This window comes from Asterias amurensis, chromosome 15 (assembly GCF_032118995.1).
Source record: "Asterias amurensis chromosome 15, ASM3211899v1".
Lineage (NCBI taxonomy): Eukaryota > Metazoa > Echinodermata > Asteroidea > Forcipulatida > Asteriidae > Asterias > Asterias amurensis.
In genome coordinates, this window is record NC_092662.1 from 6596921 (window position 1) to 6621576 (window position 24656).

Here is a 24656-nt window from a genome sequence, read left to right on the forward strand (position 1 = left end):
TATACACAGTGGAGGCGTAGATTGGCTGTTAAAAGTGCCATTTAAAGCACCGGAAAATATTGGTAATTACTCAAAATGATAGTTAGCATAAAAACTTTTTTGGTAACAAGCAATGGAGTGCTGTTGAAAGTATAAAACATTGTGAGAAACGGCTTCCTCTGAAGTAACGTAGTTTTCGAGAAAGAAGTAATTTTCCACTAAAATAGTTGTATTTGATTTCGAGACGTCGGAATTAGATTTTAAGAAGGTCCCGAAATCAAGCATCTGAAAGCACACAACTTCGTGTGACATGGGTGGTTTTTTCTTCCATTTGAGTTCAAATTTTCACAGGTTTGTTAGATTGTGCATTATGTTGAGATACATCAAGTAAGAAGACTGCTCTTTGACAATTATCATTAGTGTCCGGTGTCTTTAATGTACGATGTGTGCTTTCAGAGACTCTGTGCCAATCATTGTACATAGCGGAGGCGTAGATAGGGTGTTAAAAGTGCCTTTTCTTTAAGCTTCTGATCTTCCCGAATAGTTGCTCCAAGTCGAACGGGATTAATTATACCAAGGGTCTTACTAAGGATCAGGTAAAAGGCTTGTTTGCATCATTGGTCATAATCGAAGGATTCAAAAGGGCTGACGACACCACGATCAGAGATTATGGAAAACTGGAAAAACATTAACTGGTACCCGTGCTCGTATTGCTCGTAATCTCTTAAAGGAACACGTTGCCTTGGATCGGTCGAGTTGGTCCTTGAAAAGCCGTTTTTATAAAATTCATATGGGTAGAAAGATGTTGTAAAAGTAGAATACAATGATCCACACAAACATGCCTCAAAATTGCACGGTTTTCCTTTTACCTCGTCGACTAGCACGGTCGGCCATTTATGGGAGTCAAATTTTTGACTCCCATAAATGGCCGACCGTGTTAGTTCGCACAGTAAAAGGAAAACCACGCAATTTCGAGGCAAACTTGTGTGGATCATTGTATTCTACTTTTAAAATATCTTTCCAACCATATGCATTTTATTAAAAAAAGGGTTACAAACGCTTTCTATAGACCAACTCGTCCGATCCAAGGCAACGTGTTCCTTTAACGAAAACAAATCTCTCCTTTGTATTTCCTCGGCACATTTTGTTTTTGTATTGTTTGCCAGACCTGCTTACACAATACTGCATTTAGAGCTCGGGATGATAGTGACGGGAAAACTGCATCTGAGTATCCATGCGAGTGCGTGTACGTACCTTGACAAACTGTTGAGTTAGGTGTAGGTGGGTGTTGATGACGGGAGTCATTACACCAACGCATTGATTTCATCACGAGATTGGCCTCGGCATTAGGCTGTGTCTGTCTAGTGTTTAGTTGTCAGTCTAGTGTTTCTATTGTACGGGCATGCCTCATGCCACTGTCAATTTTGCCTAATCAATGTCATTTTGTCATCATCGTCGTCTTCGATTTTATAACCAAAGCTCGATTTCTTAATTGAACAGTAAGTGCCAACTTTTTATTGATGTTCTTTTTTAAGAATATTTAATTGTGACACATTGTTCGGCAATCTGTTCTTTTTACAACTCGTTGGGATTGGGGAAGTTAAAGGGATCCATCATTACCTTTATCATATAGATAAGATATTTGCTAATACCCTCTAGTTCATTCCGTTACAACTCCACTGCCTTTAAAACCTCACTCTCCTGTCTCCTGTGGCCCTTTTCGAAACGACTGGATTTGGCTTTCGCTATTCGGCTCAGGCTAGCTTGGCCCGCGGTTGTTTTGACAATTGCGCGTGCTTTGCGTATACGCGCCCGGGGTTTCAGACGATAGGAAGGAGCCTGAAGCCGAATCCAAAGCCGAAGCCGTGGTTTCAAAAAAGGCCTATGTCTCACCATCTTTGCCATCTAACTCTTAACACATCGTCGTCATTGTGTTACACTAAGAAGCCAACCCTTATGTAAGTCTATCTCATGATGTACACTAATATTAGCACACACTGTTTGTCTTTTACACACCCAATTAAACGCCCTCCAGTTTCAAATCGAGTACAGCATAAAGCTTTCCTTTCACCTTCTTGGATTTCACGCGGGATTTGACATTAACCACGGGGCATTCCAGACAGCAAACCTTTTAATGCTTCGATGTGTTCCAAGACAAAAATGGACGAAATGGTTGACAGACAAATTGGGGATAAATATGTGCCAAGGACGAATGAGTTAAATAAGGTTTCTTTGATGCAGACCGCGATTTCTCTCACATCCTACACGTCTTACTTATACTCTCAATGTTTAGATTGCCGTTATATGGTTTTCATCGGCTTATTCTCGGCGTTAAGTCTTGAGATTTAGAGTCTTCCTTTTTCTCTGTGTGACGTCAAGACGAATATTGTTGTTTTTGACTCGTGGTGATGATTTGTTTAAGTTATAAACAAATCAATGGCGTAGCTTTGTAACATCTAGGTATTCTACGAAGGTATGAAAATCGTATCAGTGTAATTATTAACGACCAATTAATTGGTTTAAAATTGACCTCGGTGGGCCGCTCTTTGAGTTTGTGACGTCACATACATTGTGTCGATTCATTCATCACACTAGATACTTATTTCAACGTCTTCGCTTATGAGGTTGATACAAATAATGTATATTGAATTGAATGACGGCCTCCGCATGCGGTTAGTGGTGTACGAGTGCGATGACTTGTGTGAACAGTATTCGTGCGATGTGACAGTGTGTATACGGGTGGGTCATTCGGTGTGATCGCACACACCATGCACAGAGTATACGGCGGGTGGGTTTACAGCTGCGTCTTTTCGGAGCGAATAATGCGACTGCCTTGAGCAAGGCTATGTACAGGTTGCCTTGTTCTTGTAGAGCGTGTCATTAGGTTACGACAGATATTGGGGATACCAAATACAAATCTTCATTATAGGCACTGGACACTATTGGTAATTTCTCAAAATAATTGTTAGCATACAAACTAACTTGGTAACGAGCAATGGAGATGGTAGAGAGCTGTTGATAGTATAACCCATAGTGAGAAACGTCGCCCTCTGAAGTAACGTAGTTATTGAGAAAGAAGTTATTTCTCAGTAAACATTTGAATTGATTTCGAGACCTCACGAGTGATGTACCGAAATCAAGCATGAAAGAACACAACTCCGTGTAACAAGGGTGTTTTTTTCTTCCATTATTATCTCGCAACTTCGACGACCAATTGAGTTCAAATTTTCACAGGTTTGTTATTTTATGTTGAGATACACCAGGTGAGAAGACTGGTCTTTGACAATTACTAGTAGTGTCGATTGTCTTGAATTACTCTTTGGACAATTTATGTTGGATTGGTTTTTTAGGTACATGATTCATTTAAACAAGCCGTGTTTGAATCTCATTCAAATGTAAATGTCTATAGTGTGTACCATGATTGTGACGTATGTAATGATTGTCGGCCATAAACTATTTAAAGGCGCCCTCTATCGCCAACATGTTCTCAGAGGCTCTGTGAGTCCTGAGACGAACGATGAAGAGCTTGTATGAATTTTCAACCAGTGTGATTCTTTATGGATGAGCTGACACTTGATTTAAAGGTGGATGATTCTTCGAGTGTAAATCCATGTAATACATTTTTGATTTCATTTTACAGGTGCAATTCTTTCAGGAGCTTACACGTAATCTCTTGTTGAATTGCATGTGGATGGATACATCCGTATATAGGATATCATCGGATTGGGGAAAAGTCTATATGGATGGAATAAACTGAAGTTAACATATTGAAATATTCTGCGTCTTGTTTGAAGGTTAATCACGCTCATGGTTATGGCCCTGGAAATGTTGCAACTAGTCGACCTTTGGGGCTCCGTATGTTTCATTCAGACATTAAAGCAAACGTTGTCAGCCACGGTTTAAAAACGTCCAGACACGTGAAGACTTGCAAAAGCTGCTAGGATAGACTTTTATCACGGTGTGGCCATCTTGATTTTACTCCATTCCAACTTATTGTAACTAAACTGAGGCTGGACGAAATAATAGTCTGATGCCATGTTTGCAATTAATGCATTCATTGAATGTTAGCATTCATTACTGTTGTTGGAAACAGGGAACATGACCAAGATGGTGACAGCGTGATAATGGTCTATTGGGTTTACACGAACATGTTTCCCAATGAGTAAAACAAATTATTTCGATGAAAGATTGAGAAAGATAATGATGTCACATACAATCTACTACGGAGTGATTGCTATCAAGTGCAAACAAAACTCCATTTGAATTTATTCCATCTTCAGTGTCCTTTCAAAATTTCATTAAAAATTACTCCCTTTTGGATTAATAAATGGGTCACATGCAGTGCCATATTCGATCAATTTTCAAATCTGTACTTTGTGTAAGTACATTTTCTTTCCACAATAAGGTAAAGTTTGGGCTCCATGCACAGTTTGAGGTTTGGGGTTCGAGGGTACGGTTTGAGATTTGGGGTTCGAGGTAGGGTTTGGGTTCCATGGGGTTGAGGTTTGGGGTTCGAGGTAGGGTTTGGGTTCCATGGGGTTTGAGGTTTGGGGTTCGAGGTGGGGTTTGGGTTCCATGTGGGGTTTGAGGTTTGGGGTTCGATGTAGTGTTTGGGTTCCATGCACGGTTTGAGGTTTGGGGTTCGAGGTAGTGTTTGGGTTTCATGTACGGTTTGAGATTTGGGGTTCGAGGTAGGGTTTGGGTTCCATGGGGTTTGAGGTTTGGGGTTCGAGGTGGGGTTTGGGTTCCATGTGGGGTTTGAGGTTTGGGGTTCGATGTAGTGTTTGGGTTCCATGTACGGTTTGAGATTTGGGGTTCGAGGTAAGGTTTGGGTTCCATGGGGTTTGAGGTTTGAGGTTCCATGTACGGTTTGAGATTTTGGGTTCGATGTAGGGTTTGGGTTCCATGCGGTTTGAGGTTTGGGGTTCGAGGTGGGGTTTGGGTTCCATGTGGGATTTGAGGTTTGGGGTTAGAGGTAGTGTTTGGGTTCCATGTGACCGTGCCAGGTCTGGGGTTCGAGGTATAGGTTTTGGGTTCCATGTACGGTTTGAGGTTTGGGGTAAGGGGTTCGAGGTAGTGTTTAGGTTCCATGTACGGTTTGAGGTTTAAAGATAATATTCAACCATAGATATATAAGAGATGTTAAATTTGCATCGGGGATAAAGAATATTAGTTTTGGTTTTTACTCAGACACCGATGTGTGTTAGCACTGTATACTCAGTACTTCCCCGAGTCCTGTGAAAAATATCGTTGCGGTACCCGCTGTCAAAACATAGGATTCGAACTGCCTCTAGCTACCGGGCAATCGCGGTAGTCTAGTTGGTAAGACACTGCTCTAGAATTGCAAGGGTCGTGGGTTCGAATCCCACCCGAGTAACATGCCTGTGATATAGGTTCTCAGGACTCGGGAAAGTACTGGGTATACAGTGCTAACACATCGGTGTATGGGTAAAAACCAAAATTAACATTTATACAAAGAGGTATAACGAAGTATATACACACACACACCCGCAAGCTTGTGTACGCCCTCATCGTGGATGGACCTCCTTTTGTCCCACTTTTGTTTATCCATTGTTTTTGTACCCGTTTGTACACGTTTGGTAATTGTCAAAGACTAGTCTTTTCACTTGGTGTATCCCAACATATGCATAAAATATTGACACCTGATACGTATAAATGTATACTCAATTGGTCGTCGAAGTGACGAGAGAATAGTAAAAGAAAAGACGCCCTTGACGCACTAGTCGTGTGCTTTCAGATGCCTAGATTTCGAGACCTCACAGCTGAGGTCTCGAATTCAATTTAAAGGAACACGTTGCCTTGGATCGGTCGAGTTGGTCTTTGAAAAGCGTTTGTAACCGTTTTTTATAAAATGCATATGGGTAGAAAGATGTTGTAAAAGTAGAATACAATGATCCACACAAACATGCCTCGAAATTGCGTGGTTTTCCTTTTACCTTGTTGACTAACACGTCGGCCATTTATGGGGGTCAAAATGTTGACTCCCATAAATGGCCGACCGTGTTAGTTCGCACAGTAGAAGGAAAACCACGCAATTTCGAGGCAAACTTGTGTGGATCATTGTATTCTACTTTTAAAACATCTTTCCAACCATATGCATTTTATAAAAAAACGGTTACAAACGCTTTTGTTTTGACCAACTCGTCCGATCCAAGGCAACGTGTTCCTTTAAATATCAGTGAGAAATTACTTCTTTCTCAAAAACTGCGGGTTTTTTTTTCAGAGGGAGCCGTTTCTCAAAATGTTTTATACTATCATCAGCTCTCCACTGCATGCTCGATACCAATTAAGTTTCTAACCTAACAATTATTTTGAGCATTACCAAAAGTGTCTAATGCCTTTAAGTCATTGTTTATGGCATGGTGGTATTATTAAACATGAATCTTGATCAATGAATATTTGTTTTCCTCGTTCTCTGAGACGATGTGTAGTAGATCTGATCGCGTGACTGCCTTGAGCAATCAAGCCATTCAGTTTAATCAAGTGAATATTAGACAACCTCTGAGTGTACTATTATAGTATAGAACTATAAATCAACTCAGATGACAATTTTGGCTTCATGATTATGCACTTCTTTATCAGATGGTGATCACCAAAAAGGAGGCTATTACGGGTTAAATTATATATTATTTGGTTTGTGGTAATAACATGTGCGTATCGACTTGCAAGGTAGAGTTTGTTCTTTAGGGAAGGGAACTGTCTTGCTATATATTCTACTACCGCGGAGTAGATTTTTCGGATTGTTCGGGAGACTTCTCAGTTCTGAAAAGAACGGTCCTGCTTTTTGACCACTACCTGGGCAGAAGGTAGAAAATCGGTTGGGCTCGTTATTAACTGTACTACCGCGGGGTCAGTTCTTGAATTTGTCTCAACGTTTCGACTAGCTTGCTCTAGTCATCGTCGGGAGACTGAAGAAACTTGAGAGAAGTGAGGAGAAATGATAAGATAGCATGACAAATATGGGTCAACTTATGTTTTAGCAGACACTCAAATTTATTTCCGAACCTTTGATTTGATTTGTGTTCAGCTTCAAGTAGAAACTTAACTTAAAACGGCGCGCAAACTGCGAAGAAAGCAATGCCAATTTATGTCTGGTTCTCTGTATCCATTGAGACTAAACAACACGTATAATGTCTACAGGGGACAGACTAAAATATTGGTAACCGGCATATAATTGAATTTGGTTTTTGAAACTAATGGCTACGGGTTTCCAATGCAACGTGACTAGTGGAGAGTTGAGTGTGGAGAACACACTAACTCAACCACCACACTGACCATGGTCCTTGCTCTATGTAATGGTTAGACGAAGCCATTTTGATTACTTAATCAATTTCTTTCACTAAGTGCTAAAAAGTCATGTGCTTTAATCAACACAACCTCCTCGATAGATACAAAATGGTTTTCTTGACACATGCTGACGTATTTGCATTTAAGCTGAGGGGAAAATAATGGGAACTAAATTAATTTTGAATTGAAAAAACCTTCTGTATAGTGGTATGGAGGTTCTACTTATTACAGTTAACGTGTTTGGTGATGTGGCTATCAACATGTTTTAAAGACAGCGGATACTATTGGTAATTGTCAAAGACCAGTCTTCTCACTCGGTGTATCTGAACAAATGCATAAAATAACAAACCTGTGAAAATTTGAGCTTAATTGGTCGTCGAAGTTGCGAGATAATGATGAAAGAAAAAACACCCTTGTCACACGAAGTTGTGTGCTTTCAGATGCTTGATTTCGAGACCTCAAATTCTAAACTTGAGGTCTCGAAATCAAATTCGTGGAAAATTACTTCTTTCTCAAAAACTACATCACTTCAGATGGCAGCCGTTTCTAACAATGTTGTATACTATCAACCTCTCTCCTTACTCGTTACCAAGTGAGGTTTTATTCTGATAACTATTTTGAGTAATTACCAAAAGTGTCCACTGCCTTTAATGATTAGTTCTGGGATATTTGCAATTGATATCCGGAAAGTTTATGAAGTTTCTCTTTGATTTCAAGCAGATGAAGTAGTCTGAAAATCTGGCGGTCTTTCCCCCATCTGTTTTAGTTTTCGGCTGGGGTTTAGGATCTACATTTGTGTAATTTGCGATTCTGAGATTCCAGGGTAATTCAGCAGAGTCTACCTTTAACCTTCATATATGTTTATTTGCACTCACGCGCATGTACTTTCCATACTTGACTGTACTTTAGATTGGCCATTTGTGTCTGAACAATTCAAGTGCAAAACGAACCGGAGTAAAAAACACATCTCTGATTAAATTCCACGTGTGGGAATTTTTCTTTCTGAAATTTGTATTCCCAATTTAAGTTCTGGGCCCAATTTCATTGAGCTGCTAAGCATTCAAATATGCTAAGCATGAAATTTCTTGATATAAACAGGATTACCGACCAAATTTCCACGTTATTTTCAGGATAAGCAAACAACAGCTGAATACTAGTAACAAGCAATATGCAACAAATAGAAATGGTAGGTAATCCTGTTTTTATCAAGGAAGAAATTTCATGCTAAGCAAATTTTTGTGCTTAGCAGCTCTGTGAAATTGGGCCCAGATTGGATTTGCTTGAACTTGTCTCATTATTATTGTTATTATTATTAGGTTTGTATACATAAATATTGAGAAATACAGACAATGGAATGTACATAACTAATTTTTAATTTGGTTTTAACTCTTCCACCGATGTGAATTTAAAATTATTCGGTGTGACTCGAACCCACACCAGTTCTTTCCTGTTCACTCACAGAACTCGGGAAAGTACACAATAATTAATACACATCAGTTGGAGGGTAAAAACCAACGACGACGACGACGACGACGACAACGACAACAGCAACAACAACTAAACAACTAAACAAACAAGGTAATTCATTCAAATTGTTATATTTTGTGATAATTGTTACAATAGAACAAGACAAATATCTCAGAGTCTTACGACAATTCGTTTTTAATATGCAACTTCCCGAACAAAATATTACATCACATCTTTGTTTTTTAGTTAAACCAACTTAAATAAATCCACTACGCGACAGTTGATCAACGGACAATAAAATAAGCTACAATATGTGTGTGCTGTGTTCTATATGTAAGACACTGGACACTATTGGTTATTGTCAAAGACCAGTCTTCTCACTTGGTGTATCTCAAGTTATGCATAAAATAACAAACATGTGAATGTTTGAGCTCAATTGGTCGTCGAAGTTGCGAGATATTAATGAAAGAAAAAACACCCTGGTCACACTAAGCTGTGTGCTTTCAGATGCTTGATTTCGAGACCTCAAATTCTAAATCTGAGGTCTCGAAATCAAATTCGTGGAAAATTTCTTTTTTTCTCAAAAACTACTCCACTTCAGAGGGAGCTGTTTCTCACAATGTTTTATACCTCTCCCCATTACTCGTTACCAAGTACGGTTTTATGATAATAATTATTTTGAGTTATTACCAATAGTGTCAACTGCCTTTAAATAAAAGGAACAAGTTTATGTTAAACGGAGGTAAAGTCAAAACTGGTTTTACCCGATTGTCTAACGCGAGATATGGCAGTAAACGTGTGGAGTTTAGTGAGTGATACTTAAAATTGAATAACACAAATATTATGTTCGATCATCTATTGATGAGGTTCGTCTAGGACAAAACCCAAATCAAGAAGTCACATTCTCAAAGTGTTCCCCTGCGTAACGTTTTGCATTAAATATCAGAAATATTATGTCTGTAATGAAAATTAAGAAAACACACCCTAAAAGTAACCAGACCTCTGCAAGAGTCTGTTAAAAACTCGTCAAACTTGTTGACAATTTTGTTCAAAAGCTGCTGGTTTTACTGCACTCGTTCAAAAAAAATGACAAGAAAACACATAACCATTGCACCGTGAATTAAATCAGCATAAAATGTAGACACAATTCCCCAAACTATTGGCGATGTCATTAATGTAATTAACCATCAATCCGATGGCAGTTTTGACAGAACCTTTATTACCCTGTAGGACAATGATTGATTAAGAGAAAACAGAACTGTTAATTGCTGGGAAAAAAAGGAATTTCCTTTTATGAAAAAAAGAGTGATTAACTTCTCCATCCATATACATAAAGTGCAAGTCCATTATTATTATTTGTTCATGACACAAATGCCCTTCGGCCGACAATTTGTAAATATCCACTCTCTGTTAATAGGCAGTTATCTTTTCGTTAACTGCCTATCATACCATTCTGTTTAATTAGTACACTGATAATATATAGTGAGTTTGCCTATTAAGCATCATAAACAAAACATTGTTTAACTACTTGTTTGAGCTATTTATAAATAGGCCTATTGTGTGCTGCAAATAAAGAACTTTGAAGTCTATTTGACTTTGGTTATGACGTTCGTCAAATAAATCATAAAGAGCTATAATATGCGCAAACAATTTTATTGATGGTAAGTTGGGAACATTAAACAGAACATTATTTGACAACTTCGTATCCAAGATGAGGAACTGCTTTGTATCTTGATAAAAGCAATGTGTTTTCATAATGGGGCGGATTATTAATTGACGTCTAGTATCCAGACTCATTCTAATAGGTTTAGCTATAGTTGTCTCGTTTAAGGCATCTTGGTATCGAGAGATGAACTCTAGCAAAATAGCGTTACTACGGCGACTGCTCATGTATTACGTCATTGCTTTCCTTGTAATAAAGTAAACAGGTTTTTAAACGTCTATTGTTTACTAAAACTAAGTCTCAACCCTGTCTCATTACTTTCAAGATCTCTTAAAAGCATGTCAAACATTATTGGCACCACCGTATACCAGACTATTATTGTGCATTGCATTAGCGTCTTGTGAAAAACAAAATGGCTTCTACTGAATTAATTCAACTTAAATACGAGACAATAATTTATATTATTTCAGCTCTATAGCCAGTGCCACAGGATAGAAATTAATGTGTACTTTATATTGTTTTCTTCTTTTCTCAATTTGAATTTAAGCACAGAAGAGGCACATGGAACGTTGTGGTATAGAAGTTTGACGTCAAATCCCATTCCGTCTACTGCTGTTCATGTTTCATTAATGTAATAAGATGTAAAACCTATATGGTTAAAGGTGATGTGACGTCATTTTGAACACCCGAGCCCCATCACTGTAAGTGTACTGTATACTTTTTGTGCACTGAATTGTCAAACATGAAAACCGTCCAAACACACGCAATAAAGTTCCAGAGTTTAACTAGAAAACCAAGAGTTTGTTTACTTAGTGGCCCAGCTGCGCTTCCATCCTCTTTGGTTACACGTGTTACCCTGGCATGTTGGTTTACGCGGGGAATAGCGTTGCCGAAGATCCCTTCGAAACTCCTCACCATTCCCACCAGTGGGGGCCAGACTACGTTTCCATCCTCGTTGGTTACATGAGTTACCGTGACATGTTGGTTTACTTGGAAAGTAATGCGGGTTTCTGGTATCTCGTCGAAATGCAGCGCCCTCTTTGTTAGCCTCGAGTAGACGTAAAGCCAATCGCTGTAACGGTATGCGATTGTCTAGTTCCGCGACTTCCTCTGACGTTATGGGCATGTCGAGTGCAGAAGGGTGGTGGAATAGGTTCGGGTAACCAACCATCTTGACGTCATAGTTTTCCTCATCTGTTGTTTGCCAGCCGAAACTCCCCGAAGTAAAACTAACCAATATGAAAGCGACAACGAAAGACGTCATTGCCTGAATATGCATTATGTAAATTGTTATTGTTTCTTTAGTTGAACCCACAAGTGCGCGTGAACTTTGGTATTGCCTGTCCGATGAGTTGATTCAATCTGCAGAACAATAGAAAAAGAACAAAAGAAACTGTTGAAGTACAATTATTTCAAGAGAGGTTTGCGGTATCACCATGTGAAAATCTCTCATGGGTGGTGTTGGTTCTGAAAAGGACCAGTGGTACGACTCAACTAAACGTTTCGATCAGTTAATAATAATAATAATAATAATAATAATAATAATATCGAAGTCTTATATAGCGCACGTATCTACCAAACAAGGTACTCAAGGCGCTGAGTATATACAAACTTTCAGAAAGATAGATTATTGCAGTGATGAGTTTTGATACCCAATTATTTAGCACCTTATAAGGGTTTACAAGGTGCAACGGTGCATACAGCAGCCACAGCCAGGAACACCGGGGCGAATCCCTTTTTTTTTCGAAAAGTGCACTGGGTTCTTTTACATGCGTTACACAACACATGGGACCAACGGCTTTACGTCCCATCCGAAGGACGAAGCAATGGTTAAGTGTCTTGCTTAAGGACACAAGTGTCACGGCTGGGGATTCGAACCCACACTCTGCTGATTAGAGACACCAGAGTTTGAATTCGGTGCTCTTAACCGCTCGGCCACGACACTTCAGTTAATGCTTTGATCGTCTTCGGGAAAATGCGCAACAGCCGATTTCAAGTTCCTGCCGTCGATTTCACAAAGAGTTAGGACTCGTCTTATCTCGAGTTAGGGCGAGTAACTCGTCCTAACTTAGGATTAATCTTCAGGTCTGCATGCTACAGTGCAGGGTTGGGACTCGTCCTAAGTCATAAGATTGATCCTAAGTTAGGAAGAGTTTTGTGAAATCGACGGCTGAAACTTTAGGATTAATCCTATCTCGAAGATGGGATGATTAACCCATCCGACCTTAGGATGGGTTCAATGCGTCACAGTGTATGGTGGTTACGGAACTTAACTCGTCCTAACTCCTAATATTAATCCTAAGTTAGGAAGAGTTTGGTGAAATCCACGTTTTGACTCTGTAAATTGTTTGTTGGATGCTGTTTATGCACTGTCTTTGGGCTTGGTTCATGGTGCACAAAGGCGGGAAAAGGGACTGAATAATGCTATGATTTTTAGTTTAAGTGTGACATGACTGTGATTGGCTAAGCAACAACACACGCCTTAATATCAGGTTGCATTTTATCATGTCTCACTTTAAAACTTCTTAAAGAGACACGTTGCCTTGTATCGGGCGAGTTTGTATATGAAAAGCGTTTGAAACCCTTTGTTATGAATGCATATATGGTTAGAACGGTATTTTAAAAGTAGAGTACAATGATCCTTATTCGTCATGTTTGTGGAGTCAATTTTGTGACTACACAAAATATGGTCAAATGTTAGTCCGCAAAGTATAAAGGAAAACAACGCAATTTCGAGGCATGTTATGTGTGGATCACAAAACTCTACTTTTAAAATATCTTTCTCGCCATAATTATGCATTCATAACAAACGGTTTCAAACACTTTTCATAGACCAACTCACCCAATCCAAGACAACGTTTCCCTTTAAAAATGAACTATATCGATGTGACAGTACAGCCTGCACCAACTTCATAATATCGGAAATGACATCAATACACAACGACCATCACTGGCAGATATTAATTGACACTGAGCCACCATCGGGATAATTAAAATTTACTTTAACCAAAAAGCCACTGAATTGATTTAAGAAGAAGGTCGGCAATTTAAAGTAAAGGCTTATTGATTCCTGAGCAATGTGTGTCATGATAATTACGTAGCCATGACGTAGCCATGCTGCATCGCTCTCAATCACACCTAGTTTATCAAACCGAGGCTTTAAAGACTATTTCCCTTTTTGGTTTTTAAACATCGGGGTATTATTGCTTCTACATTCAGGATAATATGATTGTTAGATATATTTGAGAGAAAATCATGTTACACAAAGGCAGAGGGGGAAGATTACTTCAGGCGGCAAACTGATTTTATATTGACTCTGTTCGGCGGGAGTCTGTCTTGCACGTGTTTATATCCAACCGTATAGGCTCGTGTTTCTACGGCATATTTATGAAGTGCACCATTTTCACCATTCTGTTAATAAACCTCTAAAAAGCATTTCAAACCACGTCCGTTTAACTACAATCCTTGTTTTCGTCTTTCGCATTGCGAAGGTCGAGTTGTGTTTTGTATATTGCGATATTTACTTTATACCTTTACAATATAATCTTTCAATTAAAGAGCAATACTCTCAAAACCAACATATTATACAGTCGTGTCTTCGAAAATTAAAGGCCAGAACCGCAAGCTAATTGTGGATGCGTTCGATAAGCTTCCCCGGGGCGACCCCGATCTGTCCCCGGTAAGTTCGAATAGCTTTTGACGTCATTCCAGGGGCTTACCCGGGTCAGCCTTAAGTGCCCTGCTTGTGGAACGGGTCACTTGGGGCATGGCGTCACAACGAGAGGGTGAGTGATCGTTCGATTAGCTCTTGTCAGGGGCTCACCCGAGGCTCTCCCGAGTGAGCACCGCGGGGTAGACCCAGGGAAGCTCATCGAACGCACCCAATTGTGCGCCTTTAACGTGTTTCACATAATATAGTTGCAATTTTAATCATGTGCGGTTTATCATACATAATGAAATGACCACTTAGAATTCGCATTGTTTATTTAGAAGGATTTAAGAGAAAATAAATCAACCGCATAAGAGCCTGATGAAAATTAGCTTTGGAGTTACACTCTTAAAGGTGTGTCTAACAGCCAACATGTACTCACACAAAAGTACAAATCCAATCAAATACGCATTATTGCCGGCACACAATGTGATGGTTGAAATAACATGATACCCAATCCTATATTATAAGTAAGAAGATTATGATCGTGGTGTTACACAATCTATGTATATATATCTGTCACTGAATTTACCATCCCCCAACCCCACCGTCGATTTAAGGAAACACTTTTTTTTTTTTAAGTAGCGTAGTGTGATGGCACTTAGGCCTGGTGTTTTATTGAACATCAAGGACGTCAGACTATCAAATAATTCAGGTTTGACATTGACCAGAAAATTTACCAATGTTTCATGCTTTGGGCACACAACCGGAAGATTGAGACATTCGTCTGCTGTATGTATCGTTAGAACTATGTTAATTGTTTGGGATTATTGACTGCAATGATCTTATTGCTAATGGATTGGACACACCCCCCCCCCCCCCGGGTTACAGAACATGTTTGTTTTTTGTTGTTTTTTTGTTTTATTAGATGATCTTCACATCAAGGGAACTCGGCAAACTCTCACAAGGGGATATAAACACCAAGCTGGCAACAGCCAATCTCTCTCATACAAACATGTGTTTAACGTCTATGATTATGAATTACACAAATCAAGAAATTGTGATTCAGTAACTATAGACGACAATATTTATTCTAGTCATTGTGAAATCAACGGTTAGCTGGGGGATTCGAACCCACGTGATTGCAAGTCCTGCAGTCTAAACACTTGACCACGATGTTCAATCCAGTGTTGTCTTGAGTTGCTCGAAATAATTGATATCGCTATTACTAAAACAACTGATGCTAGGTTGTTTCATTTACATCACCACATCTGAAAAAAATCTGACGACAAGTTTAACACACGAACTTTTAGAAATCTTTAAAGGCAGTGGACACTTATGGTAATTGTCAAAGACTAGCCTTCAAAGTTGGTGTATCTCACTATATGCATAAAATAACAAACCTGTGAAAATTTGAGCTCAATCGGTCATCGAACTTGCGAGATAATAATGAAAGAAAAAACACCCTTGTCACACGAAGTTGTGTACGTTTAGATGGTTGATTTCGAGACCTCAAGTTCTAAATCTGAGGTCTCGAAATCAAATTCGTGGAAAATTTCTTCTGCCTCGAAAACTATGGCACTTCAGAGGGAGCTGTTTCTCACAATGTTTGATACCATCAACCTCTCCCCATTACTCGTCACCAAGAAAGGTTTTATGATAAAAATTATTTTGAGCAATTACCAATAGTGTCCACTGCCTTTAAAGGCATTGTGCACGTTTTTTAATCAAAAATAATAAGCATAAAACCGTACTTGGTAACGAGTAACGGGGAGAGGTTGATAGTATAAAACATTGTGAGAAACGACTCCCTCTGAAGTGACGTGGTGTTTGAGAAAGAGGTGATTTCTCACTCAAATAATAACAGACTTCTGGCCTATTCCTATCTGAAAGCACACTATTTTGTATCTTTCATCATTTTCTTGCAACTTCATTGCTGAGTCCAAATGTTCACAGGCTTGTTATTTTATGACGTTAAGTTTAACCCTCGAACTTGTAAAAATCTTTAAATGGAATTGTTTTGTGTGATAGAGTAAATACACAATTTAATGTTGTACAAATCCTTTGAAAGTTTGACTTCCTTATATAGCGGTTGTTGTTTGTTTATTGTTGTCGTGTGCTTTTTGTGTGAAAATGTGTTTCTATTTTCAAACTGTTTTTTTTTTTTTTTTTTTTTTTCGTTCCAGCTGTGTTCATTCCTTGGTCACGAGGAAAAACAATTGTTGTAAGTTTTGATTTTTAGTTCAAACATGTTTTAATTAATATTGCTTCCATATTCCCTTCATGTTGTTTATCTTCTGGTCTGGCTCGTGACACAATGCAGGCCGTATTTACGTCTTGGACGGAACATGCAAAACGTGTTTTCCAATTAATTGTATTTTACTCGAAGTAAACACCCCTTTTCACCGTGTGCATGGATTTGTAATCATAAATGACCTCGAAGCTTATCAGATCAGTTGTTTTGAACAACTTTGTCTTCTTCGGATCCTTTATGAGGCTTCAGACAATCGGTTCATTAATTTCTTTTTTTCATTGATATAAAAATTATAAGTTGCCTCATTAGTCAAGAAAACTTCTGAGAGAATGTGAAAGGAAGCAGTTCATAAAAATAATGAACCGATGTTTATGAAACCTCGTAGAAAGATTCGGAGAAGGAGTGCAAGGTCACAGGATGTTTGTTTTGTGGTACAAGACATGAAAATGAAGAAGGTGTTTGTTTCGAGTAATGAGCGGTCGGACTTTCAAGAAGATAATGCTTTGCTTTGCTTTTTTTTTTTTTTTTTTTTTTTTTTTTTGTAAAGCGCATTGGTATTTCTTTCAGTTTTGAAATGCGCTATATAAGAATATTACCTGGTTAATTAGTATTATGTGTGTGGCGAACATTCTATTCTGTGTTCTTATTCTTGTATTGGCTTTATTGGGTTGTATTGGCGGGTTAGTCTGGATCCAGAACTGATTTCGATAACTGGTCCCAAAATGATCACGTCTTACAAGAAATTGGACCATGTTTCCCTTTAATTCCCCTTTTCCCAATAAAATAAAAATAAAAGTAATGTTAATTTTCGAAATAATATTAATAATAACAATAACAACAGTGGCTTCTTATATGGCGCGCATATTCGTCACCCAGTGACGCTCCTGACGCCCAGTAACATGCATGTTACAGAGAGTATTTCCTGCAAGATGTTGGACTACGTTTTTTAATTATGAGACTTAAAGCCATTATACACTTTTGGTACAGAAAAACAAAAAAAAGTTCACAGATTTACAAATAATTTACAGGGTGTACAGAAGGTAATGGTGAAAGACTTCTCTTGAAACGTTATTCCATGAAATGCTTTACTTTTTGAGAAAACAGTAAAACAATTTAGATTCTCGATAGCGAGAACTACGGATTTATTTTAAAACACATGTCATGACACGGCGAAACGCGCGGAAACAAGCGTTGGTTTCACCCGTTATTTTCTCCCGACTCCGATGACCGATTGAGCCTAAATTTTCACAGGTTTGTTATTTTACGTAGAAGTTGTGATACACGAAGTGTGGGACTTGGACAATACTGTTTACCGAAAGTGTATAATGGCTTTAATCCTTAGATAGCACCATGTAATGTTCAGACCAGGAAAACCAGGTTGAACCCCTTTTCTTTACCATAAGTGCACTGGGTTATTTTACGTGCGTAACACAACACACGGGACCAACGGCTTTACGTCCCATCCGAAGGACGAAGCATCGTGGTTAAGTGTCTTGTTTTAGGGCACAGGTGTCACGACTTTCAAACCCACAGTCTGTTGAATATCAGAGCTTGAGTCGGGTGCTCTTGACCGCTAGGCCACGACACCCTTTCTTGTGTAACTTTAATTAGAATAACTCACATTACAGAATTGGTTTTTGCTAACAAAACAGTTGCTGTCAGTGTAAGCATTTCATCCAACGAAAATTGAAAAGGTCATTTATTATTAATGTATTTTTGTTATTATTATAAATTGAACAATCATTGTCAGCTCAAACCATAGGTCGGTTGCTGGCGTTGTTTTAGTCCCGCATGGCAGTAGAACCGAATATACTAAAATGACCAGTGGTCAAACAAAATGACCAGTGGTAATCAATTTTGAGGGAAATAAACAGCTATTTGAGATTGCCGGCTATAGTTCAAGAGATTAAAACCTAATCCCCATCGCCTTGATATTTCTTAACACCAAAATATCCCAGTCATGTTAAATCATACACCTACAAATAAGAATATTAAGGAAGAAACCATAAATAAATAGTCGACTTGCGGGTACAACCATGTGTAAATCTATTTGTTGGAGTGTTGGCTCTGAAAAGAGCCGGTGTGGTCCAGAATATTAAGCGTCATGCTGTGTTGAAGGCATCATGTTAGTTAGACGACTTTCCTCCAGCCCGTTCAAAACACCATTTTTGAATAAATAAAAGTTAGCATCCACAAGCACAAAATGAACGATAATAACTCTTGATTTGAACGAACAGAAAACTTGAAGTATTTTTGTGGACCATTTTTGGATGATGATGATCGTTATAAAGCATTGCCTTTGGCCATTGACTCCAAAAAGCATCGCTAACAAAGAATACAAAAGCAGGTATCTTATCTAATCCCTAGTCGCTAGGAATCCATTTCAATTACTCCCTTTGAATCCGAGGCGAGACGGTACTGTAATCTCCCCTTGAAGCACAACTCACTAGGGGGATCCCACATAAGATCACATTTCCCTCACCCTTTATAAGCCACAAGATTTCAAACCAACCAAATTACGACAGATGTCTTTATTTCGGTTTAATTGCGTTTATTCCGACCACCTGTTTGACATTTCTCTACAAAAACAAATCTTGATTGTGCGAGTCATGTACTTTCTTGGGCGTTTCCAATCTGTAATTTAATATTTCTAGCTGATTTGAAAGGTTTCTGTCGAATTAATTTCCACGTGTTTTTAAAAGTTCTCATGACGTTTAACAACGGATATTAAAAAAAAGGAAAATCCACTGTTTGTTTTCAGAATAAACACCAGTCCAAACCCCCAGATACAATTCAAATTTCGAATACTAGAACACAATTCCCCAATGTCCCAAAGAAAGGGGGAAAACAACTTAATAATTAACGAAATAAAAAAAATGAAAGAAAGGGCAAGAAGATAATATGATACAGAATGATGAAATATATATAGCTAAAAACCAATAGCTATGTTCCGATTCTAAAATCTGAACAATCAGTAATCAGCTTATGATCGTACCATAGGATTATTGTTAAATATGTATGAACATACAGAATATATAATATCAACTGGATTGAAAAGAAAAATTGGTTGTGTGGGATTAGTATGAATGAACAATGTATTTCCTCAAGGCAAAATACACGATTCGTGTCAAAGTAAGAGAACTATATCGGCAGATGATCTTTTGATCTTCGATGACAAGAGTTCTCGATTCTTACTTTCAATGGATGTAGAACTTTGCCGATGAAATTCTGTTTATTCCGAAATATGGATTGACATTTTTCATTTTTTTTATATCGTATTATTCTCCTTTTGCCAGAGATGACCAAATTATCCTTTGTGCCAACTGTGTGTGTGTGTGTCTTTGTACCTAGATTATTGCGTCTCAAAAACAAAGGGTTCATTGTTAAATGAACTCGGTTGTCTTAAAGGAATTGGGTACTTTTTTAACACAAAACATAATGTCCACGGATTTACATTAGGCCTAACTTTACTCATTTGAAGATAATGATCGTTGCTGAGGTGCTGTAGATTTTGAGGAATAACCCAGTAGGCTATGGTAAAATACCATAACTGGTTAGAATACGTTTTTACATGCTGAAACTGGGACTAAAATAATGGTCGTTACACATTGTTTCACTAATTTCTCAAAAACTACAGCACCTCAGCAACAAATATTTTAAGGCAAGCTTTCTACTATCATTTTCTTCAAATTGTTTAAGTTTAATGTAAATCTGTTGACATTGTGTAAAACGTGTCCGGCCCTTTAAACATAATTATGAACAACTTGAATAAATGGCTCCTTCGTGAGACTATCGATGGTATAATGGAAGAGCTGTTAAAAAACACTTAAGTTGTTTACCAACTACCTTCGGTTTCCACAGTAACAGGCTATTCATATTGTCCTTCTTGTGTTATTAATTGTCTGAGTAGGGTGCAATTTTAGAGACGGGGTAATTTACTTCCTATCGATTTAAGAAATATTGCAGAATATCGTCATTATATTTCATGGGCACAACTCAAAGAGTAAAATGGTAATTGCATGGATTTGAAAAATGATCCCATATTAATTTTTTATTTTAAGCTCAAGTTTGAATATTGCCAATGGTTGATTTTAAATAATAGGAGTTTTTTACGTTAACTCTATGCAACAGAGTTAGCAATCCGCCCAATACGGCTTATAGAAACTAGGGGTATAGATTTATTTGTGGTAACACTTAAATTTTAGTAAAAGTCTTTGCTTTGCCTCCAACATATTTAGATTATAGATCGGGAACTTAAAGTGGTCCTAAATGATAGTGTTATCCGTATCTTGTCATTAACTTTGTTCGTATAGGATTTGAAACTTTGCACGGTGGAAATACGATATGGAAAGGTTTGCGGTAACACCATGTAATGACTATCTCTAAATGAGTTGGAGTGGTTCTGAAAAGAACCATTGGTTTCAACTCGACGTTTCGATCAGTATTCTCTGGTCGTTCTCCAGAAGACGATCAGAGCATACTGATCGAAACTTTAAAACTAACGATTCTTTTCAGAACCACTCCAACTCATTTAGAGAAAGTCATTACATGGTGTTACCGCAAACCTTTCCATATACCTTTGTTCGGTATATAGCGCTAGCCTGTTTGTTAATCCGGAGGTTGCAATTTTATTTTAAATCCTGCTGCTAGTTTTTCTGCGTCCAACCTCAAATTAAATAAAATGTAAGACAGTTTCCCTTGTGGTTTATTACTTGATATTTTGAAACCTACTTGTAAAAAGTTTTCCGGTGAAAATTAACATTTCTGCAGCGACTATCATCAGCTGAACTCGTTGTTAAAGGAGTGGACACTTATAGTTATTACTCAAAATTATTAGTATCATAAAACCTTACTTGGTAACGAGTAATGGGGAGATGTTGATAGTATCACACATTGTGAGAAACGGCTCCCTCTGAAGTAACGTAGTTTTCGAGAAAGAAGTAATTTTCCACGAATTTGATTTCGAGACCTCTGATTGAATTTGAGGTCTCGAACACTGAAAGCACACAACTTCGTGTGGCATGGGTGTTTTTACTTGCATTATTCGCTTGCAACTTCGACAAACGATTGAGCTCAAATTGTTGTTATTGTATGCATATGTGGTCTTTGACAATTACCAATAGTGTCCAGGTCTTTAAATACGTGTCCTTTTTCAACTCGTGTTGTAAGTTACCATACATTAACATCTTGTTGTGTTTAACATACAAGCCATCTCTTTAGTATAAATAATAAACTTCCAATGCCAAACAGTTTTGATTTAAATCCAAACTCATCAACTAACTTGAAGTATTTTATTACAATAATGACTGCCAATGCAGTTATTTCATTATTATAAACGAAGGTTACCAATATAGATGTAACGCACGAGCCAGTGATGTAACCATAACATATTTAGTGATAACAAATTGTGTTTGTGAACCTTTTAATGAGTTGGAACAACGAACAGCGAAAAGTCATGTCAAAATTGTCAAGTTATGTGGAGTCTTTATTCTGACAAGTCACATTTTCTTTGGACTAATTAAAAAGAGTAATTCACAGACGTTTTGATGACTTGTGCGTGGATTATAAATCGTTAAGATACAACCGGTTGCGATATAACATTTCAAAAAGGTAAAAGAAGATGTCATGTTATATTTATCGGGATTGATTTATCTTCTTTTTGTTACCAATACCATCTCAAGTTTGTAACTAGAGTAGTTTCCGTGTCTTATATAATATTTTTGATTGAACTGGACCACTTACTTCAAATCAATGTTGAAGCAGCGTGTCGCAAATTTAATATAAAAAGCTACCCAGAGGAGGAAGTTTATGTTTAAATTCCCCTTTTCCGAATGCGGGTTTCAATCTTACTTGTACGATTGATTACAAATTACTCCGTTTGGAGTTACCAATCCACCGAAGTCTTAACTGGCTCATGAATAATCATTCCAGATATTCCGTCTATTAAAGACACTGGACACTTTTGGTAACTGTCAAAGACCAGTCTTCTCACTTGGTGTATCTCAACATATGCATAAAATAACAAACCTGTGAAAATTTTAACTCAATCGGTCGTCAAAGTTGCGAAATATGAATGAAAAAACAAAAAACCTTGTCACAACGAAGTTGTGTGCTTTTAGATGCTTGATTTCAAGACCTCAAATCCTAAATCTGAGGTCTCGAAATCAAATTCGTGGAAACTTCTTCTTTCTCGAAAACTACTCCACTTCCGAGGGAGCCGTTTCTCACAATGTTGTATCCTGTCAACAGCTCCCCATTACTCGTTACCAAGTAAGGTTTTATGTTAATAATTAGTTTGAGTAATTACCAATAGTGTCCACTGCCTTTAACTGGCTCATGAAAAATCATTCCAAATATTCAAAGTTATTATTATTGGTTTATTAAAAATCAAACGTAGCAGCCAAAAGGCTGAATTGTGTTTAGGTTTACAACATAAAAATACATTCAAACATCAAAAACCAGCAAATAGACAATACGAGATTATAAAAATAGAGCGTTATCCAAGTTGTCTCAAAATTTTCCCTTCAAATAATTCACATTACGCTAACATTTGCAGTTACATATTGTAATAAAGGCAATATGTGGCAAGATAATTTAAATTAAAAGAAAATCCAAACGTGAAATCAAACATAAAAACTGCTTTTAAACTCACCACTGTTGTTAAGTTCTACTACAAGGAGACGTTAAAACCGCGGGAAAATGTTCATCACTTGTTGTACTCGACCGTACACGTTGTAATCATGTCCGCATATTGTGCCCACTGAACACCTGTAAGATAGTACCGTACACCAGACTCTCACAGTGAAGGGTTTCAACGTCGAGTAATGACAGTTAGCTAGACCCACTCAGCGTGTTATGAGTGCAACGTTTACGATCTATGAGCGGTCATCTACGAGCGTGTAGATTTAAGAGGTGGTACGATGGCGTAGGTGGGAGTGAGTATGAGGCGGGCGGCATCTCCAAAATGCAACTATGACGCCGACACGTACACGGTTAAGTCATGAATTAACCGCCAAAACAGTTTGACGCAGAAACCCACAAGTTCCGGCAGACTCGTGACTCTGTTGGTTGTATGCAATACCAACATAATCAGACACTTGGCTGGCTTGTTATCGATTTGGGATACTATACACTCGTTTCCAAACACTATACAGTCAGTTCCCGAGTAAATTATGTGGTCTCTGGGTTAAATGTCTGTTGTCTCCATTTTTATGGTCGTGATCCAAGGTATTTTCACTGCTACTCAAATCCTAGACAAGTATCTTGCATCTTGAAGGTCTTTTCAAAAATACTTGACATGGCAATTTAATTGTTCTGAATTTTAAGTTCGACTGTTTAACATTGTCTTCAGCATCTATAGTACCTCTCAACTTACACGGCTATTCTTAGCATTATTCAGAGCTTTTTTAGGAGTATCTATCAACTATGACTGTTTCTAGTCTTAACATCCTAAACTTCTCTAAGAATGGTAGGCTGCATCTCAGGGAAGAATGAGTCTCTTCCTTAGCATTATCTTCCCTTTTTCAAAGAATAAATATCTCAACTATAATACTTTTTCTCTTCTTAACATTGTCTTCAGCTTATTCAAGGGAACCTATTACCATATCAACATTGTTAAGACTGTTCCTCATCTTAGCATCATGAGCTTCTTTAAGAATGGTAGGCTACTTTTCAAGGAAGAATGTGTCTCTTAACATTTATCCTTAGCTTTTCATAGAATAGGACATCTCAACTACAATACTCTTTCTCTTCTTAACATTATCTTCAGCTTCTTCAAGAGAACCTATCACCATATCAACAGTGTTAAGACTGTTCCTCGTCTTAGCATCATGAGCTTCTTTAAGAATGGTAGGCTACATCTCAAGGAAGAATGTGTCTCTTCTAAGCATTATCTGTAGTTTTTCAAAAGTACCTATCCACAACTAAGACTGTTCCTCATCTTAGCATCCTGAGCTTCTCTAGAATCGGTAGGCTACATCTCAAGGAAGAATGTGTCTCTTAACATATTAAAGTCACCTGGAAGTGGTATTTTTTCAAAATAAAGCTTTTGTCACTAATATATGTGTTTTGATGAGTGGAATGTGAATAAACAGTTAACTAAGGTTTACATCTCAAGGAAGAATGTGTCTCTTAACATATTAAAGTCACCTGGAAGTGATATTTTTTCAAAATAAAGCTTTTGTCACTAATATATGTGTTTTGATGAGTGGAATGTGAATAAACAGTTAACTAAGGTTTTAAAAAATCAGTTCTTATGTTATTTACAAATTTAAGAGTAGACCCCGACCCGAGAGGGCGCTGTTCGTGACGTAAATCGAGGCAGACTTTGCCTGTAA

The 24656-nt window shown here is 37.9% G+C and overlaps 1 protein-coding gene and 1 long non-coding RNA gene across 3 annotated transcripts in view; one reads left to right on the top strand and one right to left on the bottom strand.

Annotated features, from left to right (window-relative positions):
* Positions 1 to 11081, top strand: part of LOC139948283 (uncharacterized) — a 57292-nt gene extending 46211 nt beyond the window's left edge. Inside the window, exons 4-5 of one of the 2 annotated variants that reach the window (XR_011787429.1) lie at positions 8749 to 8865; positions 10970 to 11081. This is a non-coding gene — a long non-coding RNA (uncharacterized lncRNA). Of the gene's footprint in view, positions 1 to 8748; positions 8866 to 10964 lie in introns of both variants that reach the window. The other variant, XR_011787428.1, reaches the window with a different exon arrangement.
* Positions 8952 to 23234, bottom strand: LOC139948282 (uncharacterized). Its single transcript, XM_071946384.1, has 2 exons — positions 22973 to 23234; positions 8952 to 11779 (listed from the first exon to the last, which is right to left on the bottom strand). The coding sequence occupies exon 2, from the start codon at positions 11694 to 11696 to the stop codon at positions 11223 to 11225; it is 474 nt and encodes a 157-aa protein (XP_071802485.1). The 5' UTR covers positions 11697 to 11779; positions 22973 to 23234; the 3' UTR covers positions 8952 to 11222.
* Positions 23235 to 24656: the final 1422 nt, after the last annotated feature.

What these genes read in the sequence shown, in the direction of transcription:
- LOC139948282 (XM_071946384.1), bottom strand. Translation starts at nt 11,696, where the DNA reads ATGCATATTCAGGCAATGACGTCTTTCGTTGTCGCTTTCATATTGGTT.